Below are 27,702 nucleotides of genomic sequence, written 5' to 3'. Positions count from 1 at the left end.
GGTAGTGCTGGAACCAAACCAAAATGGAAAAAGAAGGGCTACGATGCAGATAATTGCACCTTTTCCTGGGTGTGAGTGGCTGACATGACCAAAACACAAGTCTTTATAGTCTGATTAAACTGATGATGCATAGATTTCTGTATGCTATTTTATCCTTTCTTCTTCAGGATAGCATCCCTAAGCATTCTCAGCCTCCCTATCCTATTTTGCCTGCTGGCAAAAGAACTAAATACATTGATTTGAGGCAGCGCTAGAGTAGGGCAGAACATTCATAATTGGCTGATTAGCATGTGGACAGTTTAGCACTCAACTCTGCTTTGCACGGGCCATTAATCAAGCCCGTCTCTGCAGGAAAACTGGCAGTAAGTCAGCTGGCACAGTGCTCCAAGCTGGAGAGGCCAAATGATCACAGCTCGGATACCAGGCTGGGAGAGAAGGACCTGCGTCCTTGCTCTTGTGTGGAGATAGCAGGGAGTAGGGATATTAAATAGGGCTCAGGATAAGTCAATGGACTTCAAAGTTGCATTGCTAGATATCCAGACTGGTCTCATGAAATGGCGTATGTATGACACCCCAATTCGCTATGCCAATTTGGCGTGCTACCAAGACGCATAATCACTTTTTAGCGTGTTTATCAACCCCGTTTCATTCTACCCCCCTACACTGCCCCTACCCCTAAACCTACCCATCACAAGAAACATTCTGCATTTTTACATTTTCAAAAAAACATAATTTAGTATGTTTATAAATCCATTTACATTGCCGCGGAATCACACGGCGTAGACATACACGCGGAATCACACGGCGTAGACATACACGCGGAGATGATGGTTCGTTTCGGCGTACACATACACGCGGAATCACATGGCGTAGACATACACGCGGATAGCTCAAAATGCGTACAGATAACACGCCATTTGGCTTTAGAAAGTGGCGTGTATGTTTACGCAACGTCATGATGTCATGTTGAGAGATCGGAATCTAGATGATTGTCAAATCCATTAAATCAGGATGCATGCATCCAACACCTTTTTGGTTCAGACTTTTGTCATTTTAATTTTTAAATTGGTCATATTTACTTTATTAAAGGAACACTCCACTTTTTTTGAAAATAGGCTCATTTTACAAGTCCCCTAGATTATAGGTTATATAGTTGAGTTTTACCGTTTTTTTTAATCCATTCAGCCGATCTTTGTATCTGGCGGTAGTACTTTTAGCATAGCTTAGCATACATCATTGATTCTGGTCAGGCCATTAGCATCTCATTAAAAAAACGACCAAAGACTCTTTCAATATTTTTCCTATTTAAAACTTGACTCTTCTACAGTTACATCGTGTGCTAAGACCAACTGAAAATGAAAAGTTGCGATTTTCTACACCTATATGGCTTGGAACTACTTTCTCATTCCTGCGTAATAGTCGCGGATCTTCGCGGCTGTACCATGGCTGCAGCGGCGCAATGATTCGTTGGTATTCTGTGAAAGATGGTGGTAGTATACACCTTTGACTTACTATCACAGCCCTTTACAACACACAGAACCATGGCTAATCACACAGGTAAATCCACAACACAATTTGTCGGCTGCAAGCCTGAAACTTTCTCTGCAACTACACGAACTTAGTGCCGGTCTCATTGAAAGTTACCTAGCTGGGGGCTACTTTCAGACGCTGCGTAATATCATTGCGCTGCTGCAGCCATGGTACGGCCGCGAAGATCCGCGACTATTACGCAGGAATGAGAAGGTAGTTCCAAGCCATATTGGACTTTTTCCGCAACTTTTCCTTTTTCAGTTGGTCTTAGCACACAATGTAACTGTAGAAGAGTAAAGTTTTAAATAGGAAAAATATTGAAAGTGTCTTTGGTAATTTTTTGAATGAGATGCTAATGGACTGACCAGAATCAATGATGTATGCTAAGCTATGCTAAAAGTGCTACCGCCAGATACAAAGATCTGAATATAAATAGCTCAACTACGCAAAAGCCCACTATTGCTTGAATTTAAACGGTGAATATTAACATAAATATTGAACTTGTCCTGATTTGGATATGAAACGCAATTTAAGATTGTCAAAATGTGTTTCCATTAGCTTTGTAGTTCATGTGTAGTGAAGCCATTGTTCAGAGGTTTGTAGTGAAGGCATTCTTCTCCTTGCTATAGATTAACACACAAATATGCCTAATAGCTGACATCAAGGCATCATTAACATCCCTGTATGTAGGATTCATCTATTTACATAATTTCTTCAGATGTGTCTGTAAGGTAAATATTCAACCAAGTCCATGCAGCTGATTTGTTGAAGAACTCTGAGTTCCTTTCAGAGGCGCTCTGTATAATTACTACATGGCCGAACATAGTGGTCTGGCGAACAGTTTCTGCAAGGTCCCGGCAAAACTCACGTAGCTCAAGTTGAACTTGGACCGCAATGATTCAACGGTCGCTGTCACTTAAGAGGAATTTCTCTTTCATAAGCACTTGAGATGATTTGCAGCTGAAGTTTTCTGCTGCTGTTCTTTATCGATTTAACAAAATTACCTGACAAATTTCTAGAGTATTACATCTTCAACTCCTGAACTCTGGTTCTGCACCTGGACTTTGACAGCATGAGGAATTATCTTTGAATGCATGTACTTACAATGTACACAGCGCTGATTGAGAATTTGGATTGTACTTTTTGTTTGCAAAGGTGGAGGAAAAAAGTTGAAGTTGTTGAGTAGGTGTTTGAGCAGGTGGTGTTTACTTTGACCAAGTTCTACTGATCAACGCCGACGTCTTTCTCCTATACAGCAGCTGCGTTGGAAATGTATTTACTCGGGCTCCATGCACGTGCGTTTCTTTCCGTGAGAATAAGTAGGCTGAATTGTGTGTGTTTGTTTGCATGCTTATGTAAGTGCGTTTGCCCTCGGATGCACTTTCCTTCAGTAAACACTTGTCACTGTTACATTACAGTAAGTTTCTCATCAGCATTAGTTAGTACGGTCTCATAGTCCAGGCAGCGTTTGTTTGCTGTGCGTGTCACTTTGTCCTGCCACGCTGCTGCAGTCACTGTGAGTGAACCCAGAGCCCTGTCACGGGGAGTACAGTGAACTCCGCAGTATCACTCTTGTGCTGATGTAGCAATTTTATAAATATCCTGAGACTCTGTGGTGTCGATAAGAACGGAATGAGGATTAAATGCAACGGTTCCTTTATACACTCGCGCAATGCACTGGAACCTTGCTGTAACACATCGCTTTGCAGTAAAGACTAACTATTTGGTCTATACATCCCTAAGTTTAAAACTATGCAGTCAAATTAACTCTTATTTTGAATCAAGATAAGATACCTGTGGTACTGTGAATACTGTAAATGATACGGAAATATTTCTGTACTTGAATGCCCTAATGCTCATAAACTTTTCTTGAAGAACTGAATGACTAAATTGACATTTGACTTCTGATGCCAGAATTTGGCAGCCTCTGCCATGATCAGGCCTCTGATCACATGGTCAGAAAAAAAATTGCCTGGACTTTGACTTTAGTTCTCTGCCCTCTGCCTTCCTCCCTCTTATGTCCACTTCTTTGACCTCTCAGATGGCCTTCTTGTCCAAAGAATCATTGATTGGTGGTGCTCTTTCTGGCAGTCTATCTGCTCTGTGCCGACACTGCAAATTCTTACTTGTGCACTTTTATTTATTTAACTTTTGTACATTTTTCACATTTTATAATGTGCTTTGTATACATTTGCATATTTTTATTATTCTTTTTATATGCAACCCAAATATATACTACCCTTCAAAAGTCCGAGGACTGTAGATGATTTAAAAATAAAACTAAAACTAATATTTTTGTTCACAAGGGCACATTAAATTGATAAAGCTATTTCAAATGTTTCAAATGATTGCTATTTCAAAGAAATGCTGTTCTTTTGATCTTTCTATTTATCAAATAGTCTTGAAAAAACATGGTTTTCATAAATATTAAGCAGCACAACTGTTTTCAACTTTGATAATAAGAACTGTTTCTTGAGCACTATATCAACATATAGAATGAATTCTGAAGGATCTTGTGACTGATGCTGAAAATTCAGCTTTGCATCACAGGAATAATTTACATTTTAAAATATATGCAATTAAGAGAACAGTTATTTCACATTTTTAGTTTAGTTATTTTAATGCTGTCAACGTTAACGCATGCAATGAAATAAAATATTTAACGCAATTAACGCAGCATTCACTATACGTTCGTGTTGTTTACATTATATGCACTTATGCGGTCATTGCCAACAAAACACAGACCTTTGATGCAATTTCACTCATCGGCTGCAGTTTCGACTCATGACCGGGAACAAACAAACACACTTGCAGAACTCCATTGCTGCTCAGGGAAAACAAACTGCATCCACTGTTTCCTTAACGCTGGGTTATTTGGGAAGCTGAACAAGGTTATCTTTCCCTCACAACCTGAAACGCACTTCTTTAGTAACATTTGTTGATTTCATCGTCTAAAAGCAAAATGACAGCTCCGCAGGCAGCTACCGTAACCCGGAAGGAGCTTGTTGTTGACGCTCTAGCTCTCGCTCTGGTTGATGTGCGCACGCTCATCCAGGAGAAGTGCCCATACAAGCAATTCCGCACTTTCCGAAACTTATGCGAATCCTGAAGGAGTTTACTTGGCACAGAAAAACTGTCATACGTCCAACTCGTTTTTCGAAATTTTGGCCATGTTCAGCATGAGAATCCAACTCTTTAACGGTGTAAATAAGTCAGAATGCATGAGATGGCATTAGACCCCTCCATAATTTTCATAGAAGCATCAGTACCAATATTAGTATCATTGATACTGGCCTTCATTCATAAAAATATGCCATTTAAAATATACTGTCTTTGTGTTTTTTGGAAATTATTTTGGAGATTAACTGTGAAATTAATACATTTTAAAATGTATTAAAAGCATATAAAAACGTAAGTGTTTTTAATATGATTTAATGTTTTTTGTTGTTGTTGTGATTAATCTAGTTATTTTTTTAATCGATTGACAGCATTAGCTATTTTATTTAACATTGTAATAATATTAACAGATCTACTCTTGCAGTGTATTTTACATAATATGAAGCCTTCATTGTTGAAGAAACAATGTTAAGATTCTGATGAGTGCAGATCCACAGAAGAAACAATAAAAGAATCTTAAAGGACCTTAGTTATGTAGATGTGACAGCTCAATCTCATGCACTTCATATTCATTTCCACTTGTTCTCACTTTCCTTTTTTGAAAAGCATGATTTTCACCAGCAATAAGCATACCGAAGCGGCAGGGTTCTTGTGGTGTTGATATGAACCAGATGATGTACCAGTCTGAGAGGGGGGAAAATATATAAAGATAGGCTGAAGTAAGACAATGCCTGAGAACTAAGTGATTCTGACAGAAACGAAAAACTCAAAACCCTGGTAGCTTTTTGAGCATCGCAGAATACGTGTTTTGTCCGTTTGCTTACTCTTATGGTTGCTCTAAAGCTAGTGTTTTATCCCAGACTGCATTTATACTGACTATTGGGAGTCTTTTAATGTAAACTTTGTCCTTTTGCAGGTTAACAAGACTTAAGAAATCTCACAGGTCTAAAACGCGCAGTCGTAGCCAAGATACACTCCGCAACAATCGTGTTAGCATCCGGCTGATACTTCGGAGACTATTCAAGCACTAGAAATTCACTCCAGTTCTCTCTGTGGCGTCCATCTGACGCACTTCCTGACCCAGGAAATAGAATTAACACCTCGGCCCTAAAACTGCAGGGACCTCAGCTACGGCCACATCTGTGCCCTGCCCCGTCCGGGATCTCGAGTGCAATAACACTAAATGCAGAGAGAATAAATTTGAGACTCAGCAGACCCTCCACTCAACTTTATACAACACACTTTGGGCTTCAACTTCCTCTGCACTGTATCAGGCTACTTTATCACTTTGGATGACATTGGTCCGAGTTTGAAAACGCTGCCAAAAATAGCTGAAACAAAATGAAAAAGCATCAATCTTCCGTGATGGCTTTTAGACACGTTTGTCACAGAGTTAGTTTTTTTTTACCTCCTTGAGATGTTTTATTGACCTGTCCATTTGTCGTATATTAGTCTAGTCTTTTTTTTTTGTCCTTATGTAAAAATGCATTACGGGACGTATCATGTAATTGATGGATATTATTATTTGTTGCAAATAGCACTAGCAGGGTTCCTCTTTAAACTCGAGGGGACGCTAAGAAAGGCCAAACAGACACGCACCGTCACAGATAATATGTATTTCCCCCCGTTGTCCTCCGCAGTGGTACGGTCCCGTTCTCTGAGGTATCTAACAAAATATAAATGTATTCTGCGTGAAATGTATTACCTACCACAAGAACATTTTTAAGCGTGGACTCTTTTCCGATGTCAAATGGACAGTAAATTAAGAGAGGAAAAGAGAAATGGATTATCTGTTTATTAGTTATTTTATGGGGGCCATATTTTAGGAGAAATGGGTCCTGAAATTCTTCAGTTGAAAAGTGAGCTATCTGTTTTCTTCATTAGGTGCATGTGCTGTCTCTCACAGACTGAATAACCAGTTCCTGAGTTTAAACGCCCCATGTGTTTGTGTTTTAGTCTCACATTGTAGATTCCCCGAGGTGAATTTTGTGCAGACTCCCCTGCAGAAGGCCATAAAACACAAAAACTTTTTTCTTTTTTTTTACCTTAATCGTCCCAGTTGCACCTAAGCAACCTCTGTCGTTCTGTCTCAGACACATGCATTCATATCGATCCATTTAAGGGTTTGAATTTCATGCATTTTGTTGGATATCTTAAGCAGATGTTTGAGAGAAAATCCTTCAGAAATGTGTTTAAAGTTTTTTGAATGCTACAAAGAGAAAAGTGCAAACAATTATTAGCTATTATTTATATATGTGTGTATATGTGTATATGTGTATATGTATGTGTATGTGTATATATATATATATATATATATATATGTGTGTGTGTGTGTGTGTGTGTGTGTGTGTGTGTGTGTGTGTGTGTGTGTGTGTGTGTGTGTGTGTGTGTGTGTGTGTGTGTGTATGTATGTGTATATGTATGTATATATATAATGTGTGTGTGTGTGTATACATAATATTTATTTATTTTTTACAATACCCCAATAACCAAGATTATATCGCCTATTCCTTTTCAAAAGTGAGAGGTCAGTAAGATTTAAAAAAAAAAAGATATTAATACTTTTATTCAGCAAGGATTTTTTTTTTATTGATCAAAATCTAAAGAGTTTTTTCGTTGTTACAAAAATATATATTCAGATAAAGGTTCTTTTGAACTTTCTTTTCATCAAAGATTCATCAAAAAATGATGAAGCAGCACAAAAGTGTTAAATTTGGAAAAAAATAAATATTTTTTTTTTTCTTGAGCACCAAATCAGCATTTTAGAATGATTTCTGAAAGATCTTGTGGCACTGAAGACTGGAGTTATGATGCTGAAAATTCAGCAAACTGAAAATTGTTCTTTTAAATTGTAATATTTCACAATATTACAGTTTTACGGTTTTAATTAATGCAGTTATTATTAATGAAACTATTATTAATTGTTTTATTAATGCAGCCTTAGTGAGCATAAAGTTCTTTAAAAAAAAAAAAAAAGACCTCCGGCAAAGCTTAAAATAAGTGTAAAGGCCCATTTATACTTCTGCGTCGAGTGTACGCCGTAGTGTACGCCGTAGGCTACGCGCGTAGCCGACGCCGTCGTGAGCATTAAAGGCCCATTTATACTTCTGCGTCGAGTGTACGCCGTAGTGTACGCCGTAGGCTACGCGCGTAGCCGACGCCGTCGTGAGCATTTATACTTCTGCGCTGTTGTCTGCGTCAATGTGCAATTCCACATGCAGACGCTAGGAGGCAGTGTCCTCGGGCATGTTGGTGTAATCAACTATCACGATGTAATATTTGATATCTGGGTCACAATACAATTTTGCAATTTATTCATTAATGTAGTGGGATTGCTGTTTTTTTTTTGTTGTTACTTTTTTCTGTATTGGACTTCAATGTGTTGTGTAATTTTATATTTTGAGGTCATTCTGAATTTGGATCGTGTTAAAATAGAAATAATCAAGTCTGTGTTGTTGTAATGCCACAGTACATTTTACCATATCATAAAAATATTAATGTGTGAAAACAAAAATACTTAAAATATGGTTTCTTCTGCTTAAGGTATTTTAGAATGACAGTGTTTAAAAGGGGAATAATAACACAGTTTCTGCCAATCTCATGTTAATCTTGAGCACCTATAGAGTAGTATTGCATCCTTTATGTGTCCGAAGAGTCTTTAGTTTTATCATATTTTTAAAAGACAGATACGCGATACCGATTCTTTCCGAAAATAGCCGAACTCGTGAAGGCATGCAGTGGGCGGAGCTGTATAATCTCAAGCACAAACACACACTCCCTGGATAACTTTGATTCACTGTACGTTCGTGTTGTTTACATTATATGCACTTAAGCGCCGATTGCCAACAAAACAGACATTTGATGCAGTTTCACTCATCGCCTGCAGTTTTGACTCATGACCGGGAACAAACAAACACACTTGCAGAACTTTGTTGTTGCTCTGGAAAATCTACATCCTGTTTCCTTATTGCTGGGTTATTTGGGAAGCTGGAGGTTATCTTTCCCTCACAACCAAAAACACACTTCTTTAGTGACATTATTGATTTCATAGTCACAAAACAAAATGACTAACCCGAACAAAGCTTGTTGTTGACGCTCTTGCTCTCGCTTTGGTTTATGTGCGCACGCACCCATCCCGGGAGAAGTGCACCTACAAGGAATTCTCCCCTTTATGACTTCATACAGGACCATACTCGAAAAAAACTTTCAGAAACTTATTTGAATCCTGAAGGAGTGTATTTGGCACAGAAAAACAGACATATGTCCAACTTGTTTTTTTTTTTATTTTGGCCATGTTTGGCATGTGAATCCAACTCTTTAACAGTTAGAATGCATGAAATAGCATTAGCCCCCCCCCCCCCCCCCCTCCTTAGTTTTTTTACTTAGACTGGAAACAATCTGGATTGTAAAAGATAGGAATATGCACATTTACATTTACTATTGTTTGCATGTTTTAAAGAGGCTTTTTGTGCTGTTAATTTATCTTGTGTTTTAATGTTCATCTTTTTTTCCCCAACAGTACTTCGAGGTGCCCTTTGACTCGAACATGAATCGTACCAAAAACAGACCTCTGGTCAGAGGACAGATAAGGTAAGACCCTTCAAAACCTCTGTCTCACTCTAGGACCGTTTTAAAAATTAGTGAGACCTAGACTGCATTTTTGGGCATTGTATGTAAATTCAAACATGCTTGTGCTGTTCTAAAAATGTTGTATTGGTAGGCAGCTCACTCAGTTTTAAAACACATCCTACATGTGTAAAGAGCCACTGCAGGATAAAATGGCTTCTTTACTCTCATTATGTACATCATTTACTCTCTACATTGTTCTCATAGCCCAGTGTTTGTGTATAGCTGAGCCTGCCATATCAGAAACTATACGCCATTGTCTAATATCTGTAGCGCTGGCCAGCCGCTCACGCACCTGTCCTGTGTAACCTGATCCAAGTGTGTGTAGGTGTGCCTCTCTCTGTTCCTCCCGTCTCACTCCACTGCTGACAAAGGATGGTCCAGCATGGTCATCCATCCACCAACAGACTAGATGATTAGTGGGGCTCATTTATTTTGGTTTTTAGCTTTGGGTGCAAAGTGGAGGCATTTACAGTTGTAACTTCTTCATGCTGTTAGATTAGTTTTAGAGAAGTTCTTTCTTTTTTTCCATCATTAGACAGATCTTTGTGAGTGATAGGATGTTATCAGGCTATAAGACAAGGAATAGAGTTCTGCAGTAATGACATTTTTGTAGGCCAATCCTCAGATTAGCATCACCCTGGTTTCTTTCATTGGCTTTTGGATTATGCAGTAAATAAGCTCTGTGACTAACAAAAGTTTATGATCTTACACGTTTTGTTCATCATGATAATATTTATAAACGAACAAACGTAATGAATTTTGAAGCCTAAATGCAATCAGCAGAAATTAAAATAATAAATGTAGGCTATAAACAAACTGCACGGTGATTGCATGACTGAGTTTCTGACAACTCTCTCAGTCTTCATCTAAAAACATTTTTCCTGAAAGTTTGAGTTAGAATTGGTTGCAGGAGCGTGATTAATGAGGATATGAAAGCAGACTTGTAAGTGGATGAGTTTACCTCTTTGGCGTAATAACATTACAATAACATCGGGTGACATTTAATAACCTCTTTAGTCCCATTTTGCCACTTGTTAGCAGCCACCTTTATCAAGTAAAAGCTTTATAAAATCCAGAGGGCATCACAGATGAATGTCGTTGAGTAAAATATGAAAATATCTTGAGCTTGTGTTCACCACAGACCATTTTTCAGACATTTAAGCAAAAACGTAATAAAAAATCTTGGAAATGGAACCGGGGTCTTGCTAAAATGCTAATTTCCAGGGTTTGGCCTACACAAATGTGTCATCCCTGCAGGACTCACTCAATGGGCATGTTGCAGACTGGACTCGAACCTGCAAAGCACCATAGCCCAACATCTGGAAAAGCTACACTATAGCTCTGATTAAAATAGTCAATTATCAAGTCTCAGGCATTTTTACACACGTCGTTTTTGCGCGTGATAACACTTTTGACAGCCATTACGTCTTACTAATTGGGTGTGTTAGTGGAATTTAACTGAGCAGGACCCCTGCCCTCTCTCACTCCCTCGAGGGTCACTTTCCAACAACAAAAGGGGCAGATCTGTTGACGTGAGGGTATAAGGAATGACTCGAGCAGTCACAGTAATCCAAACAGCCTGAACCAAACACCCCGGCTTATCCCATTGTGGTGTGTGCATCTCAAACACACACTCGCAAACGGAGACATCTTAAGTGACGCTGAAATAGGAAAGAGGTTTCGTAATGTCAACCCATTGCTTTTATTTTAGATTGCGAAAAGTAATGTTATGGTATCGTGAAGACAAACAGTTTGTTTCAAACGTATATATGCATGGTAAATGTTTAATGCAATAGTAAAATGTTGATCTCATTTTATTTTAAATACTATAATATGACATTTTTGAACAAAATGTAGGAAAAAAGTAGAATTGGACATTTCTTTGTATTGGGACAATTACTTTTTATTAATCAAGATTTGATTGGATCATATAAACAACTTAAACAAAAGCTGTGTCTGAGGCAGAGCAGATAAACAAAATATATTTGTATAAATAATGTATTTATTTATTTCATTTTTATACATTTTAAATATTTAATTTATGAATGTGCACCAATAAACCTCAGTAAGCACAATAAGACCAGGAATGAATAAAACAATCAAAAATAATATAAAAATAAAAATGTTTATTGGCAATTATTTTTTTATTATTGACGATTGTGACAGAATAGGTAGTCGAGTGGAATAGTGTGCACCCTACTCGCCAGGCCACGTCTCTAAATAATTTTTTTTAAGCTTATGTTTGCAGACCATTGTTGTGTCGTGCATTTATCTTGATTTTGAAAACGTATAGCTGTGCAGTTGACTCCCTTTCAAACACAACATTCCTCACTGCCTAAATCCAGGCTCGTTTTCTAAAAGCGAACTTGGAGCAGAAGATAAAGAGGTGAGCAGATAAATGGTGCTCTATTTCCAACTTCTGGAAACATCCCCCCCCCAGACCTGCTTAATTACTGTATGATTTAACCTCGCAGTAGCACAGCACTAATTCAGCTGCACTGTAGGAGGTCTATACAGGTGAATTAAAGAGCAGCATTTATATGAAAGCAGATGAATGTGATTTGACAGCAATCATATGCACTCTATTTCTGTCACTCCAACAATGAAATTGCTTTCATGAATGTTTACCATATGTCTCCGAGCCAGACTGACAGCCAGTGACAGGAGGAATTCATCTTTTGTGCATCGTAACTACTTATCATCACCTGACATCCTTGTAGACACTCTAGACCCGTACACAAATGCACAGCATGCCAACAGTAGAGTCACCTACCAAAACCTGTCATTATATGCATTAGACATGTCCTAGCGCAACCTGTTTATGCCCACACACACACACACACACACGTACGTCTCTCAGTATGTTATTACGCAGTCTTGAGATGACACGGCCCTCTTTGATGTTTGCGTGCGTGTGACTGTCACATTCTTATGATGTAAGCCTGAAGGCAGAGAAGGAAAAGCAGAATCTCACAGCTGGGAATTCTTTCTTTCTCAAGATCACTGTGTGGAGTTTTTGTATGTTATTTTTTTTATTATTTATCAGAAGGCTTTGTCATTGTTTCAAATGCACTGATCAGGCATAACATTATGATCACCTTCCTAATATTTTGTTGGTCCCCCTTTTGCTTCCAAAACAGCCCTGACCCGTCGAGGCATGGACTCCACTAGACCCTTGAAGGCGTGCTGTGGTATCTGGCACCAAGATGTTAGCAGAAGATCTTTTAAGTCCTGTAAGTCGTGAGGTGGGGTCTCCATGGATCGGACTTGTTTGTTTAGGGGAATTTGGTGGCCAAGTCAACACCTCAAACTCGTTGTTGTGCTCCTCAAACCCTTCCTGAACCATTTTTGCTTTGTGGCAGGACGCATTATCCTGCTGAAAGAGGCCACAGCCACCAGGGAATACCGTTTTACATGAAAGGGTGTAAATGGTCTGCAACAAAGTATCATCCACATGGATGGCAGGACCCAAGGTTTCCCAGAAGAACATTGCCCAAAGCATCTCACTGCCTCCACTGGCTTCCCATAGTGCATCCTGGTGCCATGTGTTCCCGAGGTAAGCAACAGACACGCACCTGGCCATCCATGTGATGTACAAGAAAATGTGATTCATCAGACCAGGCCACCTTCTTCCATTTCTCCATGGTCTAGTTCTGATGCCCACTGTTGGCGCTTTTGACGGTGGACAGGGGTCAGCATGGGCACCCTGACTGGTCTGCGGCTATACAGCCCTATACGCAAAAAACTGCGATGCACTGTGTATTCTGACATCTTTCTATCAGAATCAGCATTAACTTCTTGAGCAATTTGAGCTACAGTAGCTCGTCTGTACAGTAGCTGATCGGCTCACACCGGCCAGCCTTCGCTCCCCACGTGTATCAATGAGCCTTGGCCGCCCATGACCCTGTCGCCGGTTCACCGCTGTCCCTTCCTTGGACCACTTTTGATAGACACTGACCACTGCAGACCCAGAACACCCCACAAGAGCTGCAGTTTTGGAGATGCTCTGACCCTGTCGTCTAGCCATCACAATTTGGCCCTTGTCAAACTCGCACAAATCCTTACGCTTGCCCATTTTTCCTGTTTCTAACATATCAATTTTGAGGACAAAATGTTAACTCGCTGCCTAATATATCCCACCCACTAACAGGTGCCGTGATGGAGATAATCAGTTTTATTCACTTTACCTGTCAGTGGTCATAATGTTATGTCTAATCGGTGTGTGTATGTATATATTTTTACAGGTTTACGCGATTTTTTTTTTAGGAGTTTTAGTTGATTTTACTATTTTAATATATTTCCTGTGATGGCAAGGCTGAATTTTCAGCAGCCATTACTTCAGAGTCACATGACCATTCAGAAATCATTCTAATGCAGATTTCTTATTATTATCGAAGTAAAAAAATATATATATATTTTGTGAAAACCATGATTTATATTTTTCAGGATTCATTGATGAATAGATATTTCAAAAGAACAGCATTTATTTGAAATATAATTTAGAATTTTTGTTACTAACAGTCTTTACTATCACTTTTGATCCATTTCAAATAAATTTGAACCTTTTGAAATCTTACCCCAAACATTTGAATTGTGTGTCTGCGCTCCAAACCTGCGTGACTTTTCTGCCTTTGACACAAGCAGCTATGCTGAATGCTTGCACAATTTATTTCCACAAAACGAAAATGGAAAATGATTCACACTGTGAAGCAACAAAATGAACAAAAAACACATAATGAAACTAATGTGCTTTATTCCAAGTTTTCTGAAGCCATAAAATAACTTGCTTGATGAACAGACCATAATTGACTTGCTCGCTTCAAATTCCCCCATAGAATGTTTCAGTCAATAATGATTCAGTCACACTTTTATGGAACTGTAATGGTGTGTTTTGTGCAAAGCGCTACCCATTTTTTACTTAAATGCTTGTTATACATAATAAAGGAAATTATGCCGTTTGGAACATCATGAGGGTGAGTAAATAATCACAGCTTATGTTTAAGTAAACAATTCTGTGTAACCACTAAAGTGACTGATGAAGTGCTAGACTAAAGTGACAGATTTTTGTTATTGTCGGCGTCATGATTTAGGTCTTGTCTGGGATTCTTTTTGCATTCTTCTTGGGATATGAGATCATGACGTCAAATACAGTACATTGAATTATCAAGGCCTGAGGGCCATTTCAATAACTTTTTTTTTTTTAAGTGGCCCATCTGATGAACAACTTTTGTAACACTAGATAAATTCAATAATAGACAAACTTGGAATATCTACTTTATTATGGTGCATTAGAATAGCACTTTTATTCATGTAGTGTAGGAAATGCCAGTGGCTTTGCTCCTAACGTTAGTCAGCCTTATCCCTCAAACAACTGATCTCAACCGTTAACTTATGGGACTCATAGACTCTAAAACCCCTCCACCACATAAAACAGCCATAACAATGATAATAACATTAAAATGGAATCTCCTGCTGTTGGGCGGAAAATTTGCCCTCTTTTCCTCTGCTTTGGTCTCTGTCTCAATACTCCTCTAATTTATGGAGCAGTTAGCTGTGAATTTGAACCAGACGCCTCTGCAGGATTGAAACTGACTGCTTTTAATAAACCTTAGAGGAAGTGGTTGTCCAATGGAGCACAGAGAATAGCGTCTGTGGCCAGGAGGGGTTTAATCTGTAGCAGAGACCCACAAGCCTTTGTTTTGATGTGACTCATAGAACCACACTAAAGCTTATCTCAGAAACTGATGTTATACATGCGCTTTGTCCCTGCTTCTTCTTCAACCCTCAATGTCTTTTTATGAATCACATTTTTTTCCATTTGATTTATTATTTATTTTCTTTTAGAGATCTGCAAGCTAACATTGTTTTCTTGACAAGTGCGTGCCGGTTTGTTTTAAAGGGTCATACATGAGGAATCAAATCATTCCTTGATCTTTTGAAATAAAAGTTTCAAAATTCTATTGAAAAGGAATGACATCAGACAATATTAACGCAGGGCCTTCGATTTTGCTGTTCACAAGCCATTTTACTTTGTAATCTGCCATATTTTCAAGAGAAACAGGATATTCAACAAGACGTAGGAGACATAATTTGAGCCAGATTGAATTCTGGTTTGCTAAAACAATGCCTAAATATTCATCCCTATTTTTTGGTTATGAAAAATAAATTGACAGTATTTGACGCCACAGCTTTCAATAAGGCAACGTGTCCACCAAAGCGTTTTTGGCCAGCTGAAGAACCCTAGGCGCTCTGCTGAAAACGCCTAGCTGTCAGCACTTGCGGGTGTTTTGGCAGTGCAGCGTTTTTTTCAGTAGAGACGCTTTGCTTGCTATGATATGGAATATCCGCGGAAGTGTTACTAGTATCTCATTTCACAGATTGTTTCTAAATAAAAATGCTGATACAATGTAAAGTATTTGCTCTGGCTCTTGTTTTAAATTATTTTGACGTACACACAGAATGTAGCGGTTGGTCAGTGGTGTATTTGTCCCGCCTCTCCTCAACTGTGATTGGTTGGCTGGGTAAAAAGTGACAATGAGCGCTGCGTTTTACTCCAACATTCTTCCACTCTCAGTGACCTGTAAAAAATGACGAGCACTCAACGCTTGAGCGTGAAATAAACGTTCAGCGCCGTGTGGTGTTTTAAAAATACGCTCCCATTGAAAACTATTGGATATGCCTGCCAGCCGCATGAAAAACACTTTGGTGGACCTTAGGGGAAATAAAAAGTATGGTCTCTTTAAACCCCTCAAAGGAATTGGATTTTGGTTGTTCTGAATTTGTTCTCCATCTCTCTGTTTCTCTCAGCCCTCTGCATGCCGTGTCATTCGCCCTGGCGTGTGGGATCCCAGGTATAACCCTGTTGACCCTGGGCGTGAATCCCCTGACGGGCTTCCTGGGCGCCCTGAACATCTTCCTGTACACGTGCTGCTACACTCCTCTGAAACGCCTCAGCATCGCCAACACCTGGGTGGGCGCCGTGGTGGGTGCCATCCCACCTATAATGGGCTGGACAGCAGCCACCGGCTCTCTTGATCTAGGTACAAAATCCTCTTGCATGCATACAGTAGTGGCTACAGTTCCTGCTGGAATGACTTGGATAAAGCAAATATACTCTATTTAAATAGTCTTAGGGGGCTTTCACACTGGTTTGATTCCCGGTGGCCCCCGAGGCGTTGGTCTGGTTTCACACTTGATTTGATTCTATCGAACCCGTGTGCATTTGCGTTCATCTTACGTAATTACAAAGTGCATGGCACATGATAGAAAACAGGACGCAGGTCAATATAATGTGTTTTTTTTATTAATTTGGTGCTATTGTGTGCAGCAGAGTGAACGACACTTGGGTTCATTGTATGCTCGTCACATGAAGGTGGCTTTGTACTGCTTGCAAACAGACTCTTTTTAGGAGACCGCTGATTTTGCCGCTCTAATTGCTCTCACTATGCATGATTACACTGTTTGAACACTCTCACTAGTATCCAAGGTAAATCATCACCACTGACATCCCTTACATGTGTTTTTTTTAACTAATGACGTCGTCATTGGCTAAAATGCATGTGCAGGTTACTTTTTTACTTTTTCTGAACACGTGCCATGGTTCGAGTTGCTTTCACATTCACACAAATCACGCCACAGTTCCAGTGCAACCAAACTCATTTTTGGCTGAACTACTCTCTGATTCTCATAGAACTTTTTTGACCTCTAGAGCTATTGAAAGCTCTTCATGTCACCATAGGTACTGTGGGCATGGACAACATTGTGAGTGTTATTGTATACCCTATCATGTGATATCTTCTCTATTGCCACAGAGCTAAACGTTAGTGTTTCAACTGGAATTTATTATCCGGCTCACATTGAGATGTGCCCTTGGTCATAAAAGCCCTCCTTGTGATCGTTTCAGTGCTATCACGGTTTATCCCACAGTTCAGGGTTGTGTAGCCATTCCAGAGAAGTGAAACTTCATGTTCCAGATGGCACTTCTGAATTTTACTGACTCCTCTCCCAGACCCAAGTTCCCTGTCCACTTATGAGTGTTGTAGTTACAGTACATATACATCCAGCATCCTGTTTTTTTTTTTTTTTCGAAGAAGTCTCACGCTTGAATCAAGTGTTTGCGGAAGACAGCAGGGGGTCTTTGGCCTGTTTTGCTAACTATTAAAAGTGTGCTGTTGTGGCAACCATGAGATCTGTTTTCTCAGGAGTGAACGACTGAAGTGTTTGTGTGCATATTTATTTAGTGCCGTTTCAGTGCCCTTTTCAAGCCTGTGTATATTAGGATGTACAAACCTAAATATTGTTCTGACCCCATCTAGGGTTAGGGCTGCAGTGTGAATGGATCGAAACAACTGACTTCTTTCAATATTTTCTTCATTTATTTATCAACTTCTCTCTGAAAACTATATCTTTAATATATTCAGTGGTAGTGTTAAAAAGGTGTACATTTAAAGTTAATAAAGTAAAAAAAAACTTGACTAGTTGACCTTTAATCAACTGGAGAACGTGTCAACCATCCTGACTGTGTTAGGGCCCTATGAAATACGTTACATTTTTTCCCAAATTCTGTTTTAATTTTTCAAAATTTTGGTTCATTAAAACGTTTAAAGAGTAAAGGCTTTTGCACACTGAGTCCGAAATTTTTGCATGCTTTTTTTCGTATTCGTGAACCGAAAAATTCGTCACGCACAGAGACCTTGCACACTGAGTCCGATGCGTATTAATGAATGCGTTACGGGGAAAAACGCACAAATACAAAATGGCGTCTTCAAGTTGTGAGGAGGATTTTTTTGTCCTCTCTCTTCTTAAAAAGAGAAAAAGAAAGAGAAAATAATGGGTCCATCATCCACTCCTGCGATCGCGTAGAGAGGAAGGAGAGTTCCACCTCCTTATCAAGGAGCTGCGGGATTATCCAGACCGATCCGAAGTTACCTTTAGACTGTCAGTGGCTCAGTTTGATGCTTTGCTAGCGATACTGGAGCCACATTAAAAAGAAGACCAGCAATCTTCGTGAATCAATTCATCCTGAACAAAGACTGGCAGTATGTCTCCGCACGCACACGCACGCACACACGCGCACACACACACACACACACACACACACACACACACACACACACACACACACACACACACGGTTTCAGGGACTTGGTGAGCTATAATTATAGCTGTGATATAATAACATTAGTAGTATTTTGATACAATATTATTTATAAATATATAAGGGTATCTGAGCACTGGCGATTCATTCACCAGCATTGCCAGCTGTTTTAGGTTGGGCATCAGCACTGATGGGAAAAACGGATGCGAAAAACGCAGAGAATCGAACCTGTTCCGAATTTTTTTTTGACGGACGAAAGTTTCGGAGGCAGTGTGCAAGTGTGATTGACATAACGTGAGGTCGAATTTATTTTTTGACGTGCGAAAAGTTTGCTTGCGAATTTCGGAGTGTGCAAAGGCTTTAACTTCAGTGATTTAGCATTAAGCTTTGTATCAGTAGAAATCCGGTAGTATATTCGAATTATGGTACTTTCCCCCCTCATATCCCCCTGAGACGAGAGAATTTTGCATTTTATTTCTGTAAAAAATCCTCAGATGACGCAAATATCGTCATTTTGTGTCATCGGAGGATTTTTGGCCAGAGGCTAGAGACATCAAAACGACGTTGGGGCGGTGTCATGGTGGGCAAGTGATAACCAGTAGCCGTGACTTTGGGAGTGGCCTCGGAGGGCAGCGAAGCAAGTGCATTCTGGGAGTTGTTGTCTTTCATCCACATGAGACAGAAATACATTTTCTGTCTTTTCACAGTCTAGAAGGCACCACATTCAAAAATAATTTCACATTTCTGCAACATAAATGACCCAGTTTAAATACACATTCATCTTCCCAGCGCTGAAGTGCCCTTTTAATTACATTTTACATAATCAAAAATTATGCTCAATAAGGCTTATAAAGCAACTGGCTTTTATCAATAAAAGGGCCCTATCAAATGTGTCGCCCCCTCCCCCCCTAAAATTGTTTTATCTTTTTAATTAATAATGAATTCTCTTTTTTTATATACAAAAGTATTGTATCAACAATCATGGTAACCAAATTAATGCATACAACTTTAATAATTTAATTAATCTTTTAAAATGGAGTGAAATTAAATTTGAACAAAGATCTTGTGAGATCTTGCTTAAAAATGTTTTAATAAACTGTATTATTGTTATTATTAGTTGGGAGAAGTACATTATACTGTACAATAGTGTTATTTCTGGCATAATTTCATAAGTTAAACCAAACTTTTATTTTGGCAGGTTATAGTGAAGACCTTTGTTTTTCTGTTTGTATCTGACTGTAGTTTTATCAAATTGTATTAAAGATTAATTGTACAGCCCTACTTTTGATTTATTCATCAAATTCTGACATTCTGCATTATACAATACATTTAAAATAAAATTTAATTGCGATTCTATCCCCATTTTTTTTGCATCTCTGAAATTATAGACGCTTTCAATGGCAACAACATAAACAAACGTTACTGCGCATTCGTGCTTTTGTGGCCCAAACTTAACTTCCGTTAGGCGTCCGCAAAGAATCAATAACAACAGAGGCTGCGTTATCTTTCTCATCTTTCAATTTAATTGGGCAATATTATCTTAATTTGTTTTTATTGTTTCAACATGTTTATTATAAATAATCTCCCATTTCTGTCTGCAATATAGAGTGGGCGAAACGCCCCCCTTGAAGTGTTAGTTCACCCAAAACTGAAAATTCTGTCATTAATTACTCACCCTTGTGTCGATTCCAACCCGTAAGACCTTAGAGAAGAAAACTATCTTAATGCTTTCCGAAGTTGAACGAAGGTCTTACGGGTTTGGAACGACATGAGGGTTTGTAATAATGAAAATTTCAATTTTGGGGTGAACTATCCCTTTCAGGACAGTGTAATGCCATTTTCTGTACAGTGGCCTATATAAATGCTTGCACGCTCGCCTTTCAATTATGCAGTGCATCGGAATAACATGTTTCTTTGTTTCATAATATAAGATTAAGGTTGGGAAGCTTAAACTTGTAGATAAAGTACCCCATTTGAGATTGATTGTATATGAATGCATCACACTGTTTTTGCGCTGTTGTCTTATGCTCTCTGCATGATCGTTAATATTTATATCATGTTCTCCAAGAATAGTACGTCAAAAATGTGTTTCTACTGAGTAGTGCGCCATACTATCCACTAGCCAGACCGATAAACAAACACACACCGGAACTTAATTTCGGGCCAGGAGCGTAACCGTTTTTTACCTCAAAGTTATAGCCTGAATAGCAGCAGTTTATTTATTTAATTATTGTAATTTCTGCTCTATTAGCGGCTCCAAAGAGAATTGGAAAAAGTGTTTTAACATTGACAAAATTACATTTTAATTACCCGTCAACCACACACTGATCTTACTTTTGGAGTCTCTGGTGTCATTACGTTTTTCTCAAGCAATTTGTCAGGTTTTCCTGACCAGTTTCTTCCTTAAAATCCCCAAAAGCTTAAGAAGATGACCTAAGTGTTTGAGGTCTCTGTCATGCTGCCCTGCGCTGTTTCCCAGAGGATTTAGCTACAAGTGTGTTTTCTAAGATCACACACACAAAGGCAGCCCTACGTGTCATGCTCCACTACCTCTGCACGGGCCGCTGTTTGTGCGGTGTCACCTTTCCACTCTGCCAGGTTCTGAATGCAGGTGAATGGTGTTCGTTTCCTCCATAGCAGGATGTGAAGGAACTCGGACGTGTTTTCAGTGATAGAACTTTGACTTGTGTAGTTTCTCCCCGCACTCTTATTTCCACCTTGCACACATGGACTTCCTCCACCAATGGTGTTTAAATGATCTGAGTGATCTTGTTTGTTTATTCACTCCTTCTCTTCCTCTCTCTGTCTCTCCAGGAGCACTCTTGCTGGGAGGTCTCCTGTTCTCTTGGCAGTTTCCTCATTTTAATGCATTGAGCTGGAACCTGAGAGAGGACTACTCGCGCGGTGGGTACCGAATGATGTCCGTCACCCATCCCGGCCTTTGTAAACGCGTGGCCCTCCGCCACAGCGTAGGCCTGATTGGCCTCTCAGCCTTGGCCCCTGTGCTGGATGTCACCACATGGACGTTCCCCTTAGTCTCCCTGCCGATTAACCTTTACATCAGCTTCCTGGCCTTCAGGTTCTATCGCCATGGCGACAGGCAGAACGCCCGCAAGCTGTTTTTCTGTAGTCTTTGGCATCTGCCCATGCTGCTGCTGCTGGCCCTCACCTGCAAGAAGAGCCGTGTGTCACAGGAGGAGGCAGCTGTAGCTCCCAGCACGGCGTCTCTGGCTCTCTAGAGCAAACACAATCCTCTGCCATATTCATACTGGCTAGATAATGGCTGTCAGCCCCAACATGAATTATCTTGGAGCTAAAAAGACACAACAAGTTGTGTACCTTGGAGAGGGAAGTCATAGCCTCTTTCAATTGTTATCAAGTCTCCTTCAGGGAAAAATAACTTGAGGTATATGTAAATGCACAGCAGTGATTTCAAAGTTACCTGAATTCACTCAGGTAACTTGGACACAAATCAATGTTATTTGTGTGTAAATACATGGTATTTATTTGGCGCAGCTCCCCTGTTGTCTATAAAAGATAAGACTATAAGACTGTACGTTTCTGTAGACTGATTTGTGTCTATGTGCAAAGTGGATTTAACTGAAATTAAAGAACCACAAACACATTTTGCCTAGAATTTGCAATTAACGTCACCATTACTGTGGATCTTTTGGTTTGATGTGGATAATGGGGAACGGTTTGTTTTTAATGCACCTAGCAAGTCATTTCAAGTTGGGCCTCATCTAATTACTTGCTAAATTACATTTTCACTTTCTAAGTCTGTTAATATTTCATATCGGCAATAAATGATTCAGGTAAAGAAACCGCTGAGTTTCCCTGCTAGCCCAGAAGTCTTTATTCTACAAGAAACTCTCTCTGAGTTTAGATGTTGAAAGGCTGATCGTTTTGTAGAGTTCTCGGGTATCGGCTCCATCAAAGATCCTTCATTATTTCAGAATTAGTCAAATAAACTCTGTCAACTCAGTTGAGCCCACCAGAACTGAATTACTGTTGATTCATTACTGAACGTAACAGTTCAGAATATCATTGACTGCAGCCATGCATTGTTCCTTACTACGTTTGCTTGCTCCAAAAAACTAAATTCAGCACCTTCAGTTCAGCACATCTGACCTCACTGTACCAATGACTTGTGTAAGACACAAAAGAATGAAGGCTCTTATTAATAAAATGTGTTGCGATCAAGCTTGTTTGATTTGAAATCATTGAAATGCACAAGTCACAATGTACTTCAATGCTGCCAGTAGAATAACTTGCATGTTTTCTCTCTCTCTCTCTCTCTCTCTCTCTCTCTCTCTCTCTCTCTCTCTCTCTCTCTCTCCTCTCTCTCTCTCTCCTCTCTCTCTCTCTCTCTCTCTCTCTCTCTCTCTCTCTCTCTCTCTCTCTCTCTCTCTCTCTCTCTCTCTCTCTCTCTCTCTCTCTCTCTCTCTCTCTCTCTCTCATCTCTCTCTCTCTCTCTCTCTCTCTCAAAGATGTCTCACAGGTTATTAAAAAAAAAAATATTGCAGCACCATAATGGTAATAAATTGCCATATTAGAATGATTTCTGAAGGATCATGTGACATTGAAGACTGGAGGAATGGCTGATGAAAATTCAGCTTTGCATCAAAGAAATACATTTTTATATATTAAAATAGAAAATGTTTATTTAAAATCGTATATTGCTGTTTTAGTTTTGAACAGTACTTGTTCACTGTATGTGAATGTTTATATATGTGTATGTATATATATATTACATTACATATTACACCGATCAGGCATAACATTATGACCTAATATTGTATCCTAATCCAAATATACCTAATATTATATCCTAATATTGTGTTGGTCCTTTGCTGCCAAACAGCCCTGACCTATATAGGCATGGACTCCACTAGACTCCTGAAGGTGTGCTGTGGTATCTGGCACCAAGATGTTTGCAGCAGTTCCTTTAAGTCCTGTAAGTTGCAAGGTGGGGCCTCCATGGATCGGACTTGTTTGTTCAGCACATCCCACAGATACTCGATTGATTGAGATCTGTGGAATTTGGTGGCCAAGACAAACTTGTGCTCCTCAAACCATTCCTGAACCATTTTTGCTTTGTGGCAGGCGCATTATCTGCTGAAAGAGGCCACAGCCACCAGGAAATTTCCATGAAAGGGTGTACATGGTCTGCAACAATGTTTAGGTAGGTGGTATGTCAAGTAACATCCACATGGATGGCAGGACCCAAGGTTTCCCAGCAGAACATTGCCCAAAGCATCACACTGCCTCCGCCGGCTTGCCTTCTTCACATAGTGCATCCTGGTGCCATGTGTTCCCCAGGTAAGCGACGCGCACACACACCCGGCCATCCACGTGATTTAAAAGAAAATGTGATTCATCAGACCAGGCCTCCTTCTTCCATTGCTCAGTGGTCCAGTTCTGATGCTCACATGCCCACCGTTGGTGCTTTCAGCTGTGGACAGAGGTCAGCATGGGCACCCTGACTGGTCTGCGGCTATGACTGGTCATACTCAACAAACTGCGAAGCACTGTGTATTCTGACACCTTTCTATCAGAACCAGCTTTAACTTCTTGAGCAGTTTGAGCTGCAGTAGCTCGTCTCTTTTATCGGACCACACGGGCCAGTCTTCGCTCCCCACGTGTATCAATGAGCCTTGGCCGCCCATGACCCTGTCGCCGGTTCACCCACTGTTCCTTCCTTGGATCACTTTTGATAGACACTGACCACTGCAGACCGGGAACACCCCACAAGAGCTGCAGTTTTGGAGATGCTCTGACCCAGTCGTCTAGCCATCACAATTTGGGCCTGGTCAAACTCTGTCAAATCCTTACGCTTGCCCATTTTTCCTGCTTCTAACACATCAACCATTTAATGTATATAATGTAATTATAAAATGTATCTTACTGCAACGCTCCAGTCTTCAGTGTCAGCGATCCTTCAGAAATCATTCTAATATGCTGATTTGGTGTTCAAGAAACTACACTACAGTTGTGCTGCTTAATATTTATTTTTATTTTTTTGAAAACCATGATAATTTATTCAGGAACCTTTGATAGAATAAAGTTAAAAAGAACAGCGTTTATTTAAAATAAAATAATGTATAATATATAAGTGTCACTTTTGATCAATTTGTCTTTGCTGAGTAAAAGTTATTGATTTGTCTCAAAACAAAGGGGAACAAATCTTGCTGACCCCTACTTTTGTCGTATATGTATTTGATATACAAATAATATTTGTGTTTATATGTATAACATTTATATTGTAAATGTGTGTGTGGTAGACTTTAGTTCACCATGCAAAGGGATGCACGGCTGAGTTGAATTAGAAGAATCTGCATCTCCAGACGGGCCTGGAAACAATGTCTGGCTGCTCTGGACACATTTGGCTTAGATATCAGCCTATATAATCTGCTAAGCATCAACCTCTGCACCTGTCCGGCTACAACACTCGATACTACTCCGCTGTTTCCTTCCCAGTTGTCCTCTATGATTCCACTTCTCTCACCACCTCCATTAGATGCCCACATACACTGCTGAGATTTAGGCAGGGCGAGGCATTCCTCCCCTCGTAAAGATCTGGTCTGGATGCAGCCAGTGCGTTTCACATCAGAGAGGCAGTGAAGGGATGGAGGGGTGGGGGGAGAAAAAGAGAGTGAAACAGCTGTTCCCAACATGTCAATAGATTAAATAGCAGCTCCAGCCCTCCTGGGGTCCGTGGACTCTCCCACCATGATTTTACAGCTTCCGCTCTATAGGGTTGGCGTGATGGACACCCTGTGTGGGACGAAGTGCACAGACTTTCCAAGCATCAGAATGGACTGGACGGTCTTCACACTTTTATAGGTCATTTGCATCAGCTTATAAGTACATATGAAATGTAGCTGTTAAAATACTTTCTTCCGTCCTTCCTTTATCAGGCCAGGCTTGACGAATGCATCATACATGGAGTAATCCTCTTCTCAAGAAAAATATTGTTCGAGTTTCTCACAGTGCGTTCATTCATTATGAGCTCTGTGAACCCTGAGGAGGTGAGCACATTTCCCATAATGATCTTTGGCTCTCTGTGGCTTTTCTCGTCCAGCTTGGATTCTCATTACAGTTTTAACAGCCTCCCAGACCTTCATTTGTTACAACAGCAACAGGTGGATTTCTCCTCTCTTTTCATTTACAGGCAACAAAATGCTTTGAAATCGTACCCTGAAATGCGGGACGGTTTCATTTCGAGTTGTTCAAGAAGAGATATGGTTTAGTTTATAAATGAACGTTTCAAATTGTGTCTTTCTGAACCCTCAACTCTTGAGCGACGGCTATAAACAGTATTTTTCTAAAATGCTCTTTAACTGCCGTTTAAGCATGTTAGGCAGAATGACAAACATTTTTGGCAGACGTTGGGCAGCAGTGCATCGAGTATTCCTGGCACGAAGCGAGCAAGGAAAACAGTATAGCGAAAGGCTTTTGAAAGTGATTTATACCTTCTCGCCACTTGCTTGAAATCAGTCATGGGGTGGACGAATGTTTCTTGGGCAAAATACTCCCCAAGCTTCTTTAAACTTGCACAGATATATTTGTCTTAAGGGAGTCGCTCAGTCTCGAGCTCGTACAGTGACATCAATCTCAGAAATGCGGTCTAGTTCATGCGTTATATTTGTGAAAGGCGACAGAAGAGTCTAAGGCATGTGCTATAAAATATATATATATATATATATATATATATATATATATATATATATATATATATATATATATATATATATATATATATTTGTTTTATCATTCAATATCAGTTGGATGGAACTTATTCATCTGATATACATTCACATTTGTGCCTTATATCCAAAGCGACTTACATTGCATTCAAAGGTATGCATTGTGTCGGTTCATGCATTCCCTGGAAAACAACCCCATGACCTTGACATTGCAAGCGCCATGCTCTACTATACGAGCTACAGGAACTTTTGGAGACATAAAATCAAACATAAAAAGTAGAATTCTTCTTTTTCCAGTTTTGTTGGCACTATTCAGTTGTGATTCTTTATTCAGAGAGAAAAAGACTTTGTTCCAGACTTTATTTCCTTTTCTGACCCTGTCCTTTTTTACTAAGAATATACTGACAAATGCATACAGTCAAACAAAAATTATTCAGATACCAGATATATTTTTGCTAGTGGGTGCAGGACGCTATAGCTCATTTATGTAAGTGAGGAATAAATAAACTGTGATGAAATTCTTCATACAGTGAACTCCCAGTAAAATTGCTAAAAATTTGGGACCAAAATTATTCAGACACTTTGACCTAACCATGAGTGTTTTTTCTTGAATTGCTAATGCGAACTTTTACACCACAGACTGAACAAAATGAAGCATTTCTTGGTAATTGGTTGACCTAAATTGGTATTATCTAATTGTACACTTAAATTTAACAGCTGATTGGTTGATTGTAATCCATTACATATCTTTCTATCAGTTATTTGACATTATCAAAATGAATTTGTCCTGACACAGTTTAACTCTGACTTCTTGTCGAATTTTATTACCATTTTTTAAACTAAAGCGAATAAACTGTGGTAATGTGAGAAAGGTGTCTGAATAAATTTAGGTTGAATTGTATTTTTTTTCTAAATTAATTTTTGTCCATGGGCCTAATTCATAACAGACTTTGCCTGATTCAAATAGATGCCTCACACACAATTTTGTTTAAAGATTGGCTCAAATTGCAGAAGTTTGTATTTGTTTAGAGTCAGTAAACACAACATATTACATGACATTATATACTATTTATATTGCTTAAATAATCATCTATATAATTAAGGGTCTGTGTTCTCTCTCTCTCTCTCTCTCTCTCTCTCTCTCTCTCTCTATATATATATATATATATATATATATATATATATATATATATATATATATACACACACACACACACACACACACACACACACACACACACACACACACACACACACACACACACGCGCGCGCGCATATCTCATGAAAGTAAAGTAGGTTCCCAAGATTTTGTAAAACCTGCAAATATCAGAACATTTTTAAACTGTGATTTCCAGTCCTCAAAAACTCCGTAGTAATGTTCTGTAATCAATTAAACATGTTTCTAGTTATGATCGGAATATTGAATTCTCAGTAATCATGCGCAACTGGGAAAAAGTCATATCAGAGGGTGAGGAAACGCGGAAAGTGCTGCGTTCTGTCGATAACTTCTATAACACTCCAAACATTTGAGGGAGTGTAAATGACAAGCTGCATGTTCACAAACTAATAGCGAACTGAAGCGCCGCTTGTTTTGTTGTTTAAAAACGGATATAAATTAT

General features: G+C 39.3%; 1 protein-coding gene across 1 annotated transcript in view; it reads left to right on the top strand.

Annotated features, from left to right (window-relative positions):
• cox10 (cytochrome c oxidase assembly factor heme A:farnesyltransferase COX10) overlaps nt 1–22,680 on the top strand; it is a 56,359-nt gene extending 33,679 nt beyond the window's left edge. Inside the window, exons 5-7 of the mRNA XM_079801221.1 lie at nt 9,167–9,237; nt 16,084–16,316; nt 21,188–22,680. Coding sequence (XP_079657347.1) covers nt 9,167–9,237; nt 16,084–16,316; nt 21,188–21,612 — 729 coding nt within the window. The 3' untranslated portion in view covers nt 21,613–22,680. The remainder of the gene's footprint in view (nt 1–9,166; nt 9,238–16,083; nt 16,317–21,187) is intronic.
• The last annotated feature ends 5,022 nt before the right edge of the window (nt 22,681–27,702 follow it).

This window comes from Gobio gobio (genome assembly GCF_949357685.1).
Source record: "Gobio gobio genome assembly, chromosome: 20".
Classification (NCBI taxonomy): Eukaryota; Metazoa; Chordata; class Actinopteri; order Cypriniformes; family Gobionidae; genus Gobio; species Gobio gobio.
The sequence above is the reverse complement of the archived record's forward strand: the minus strand, read 5'-3'. Positions and strand labels throughout refer to the sequence as shown.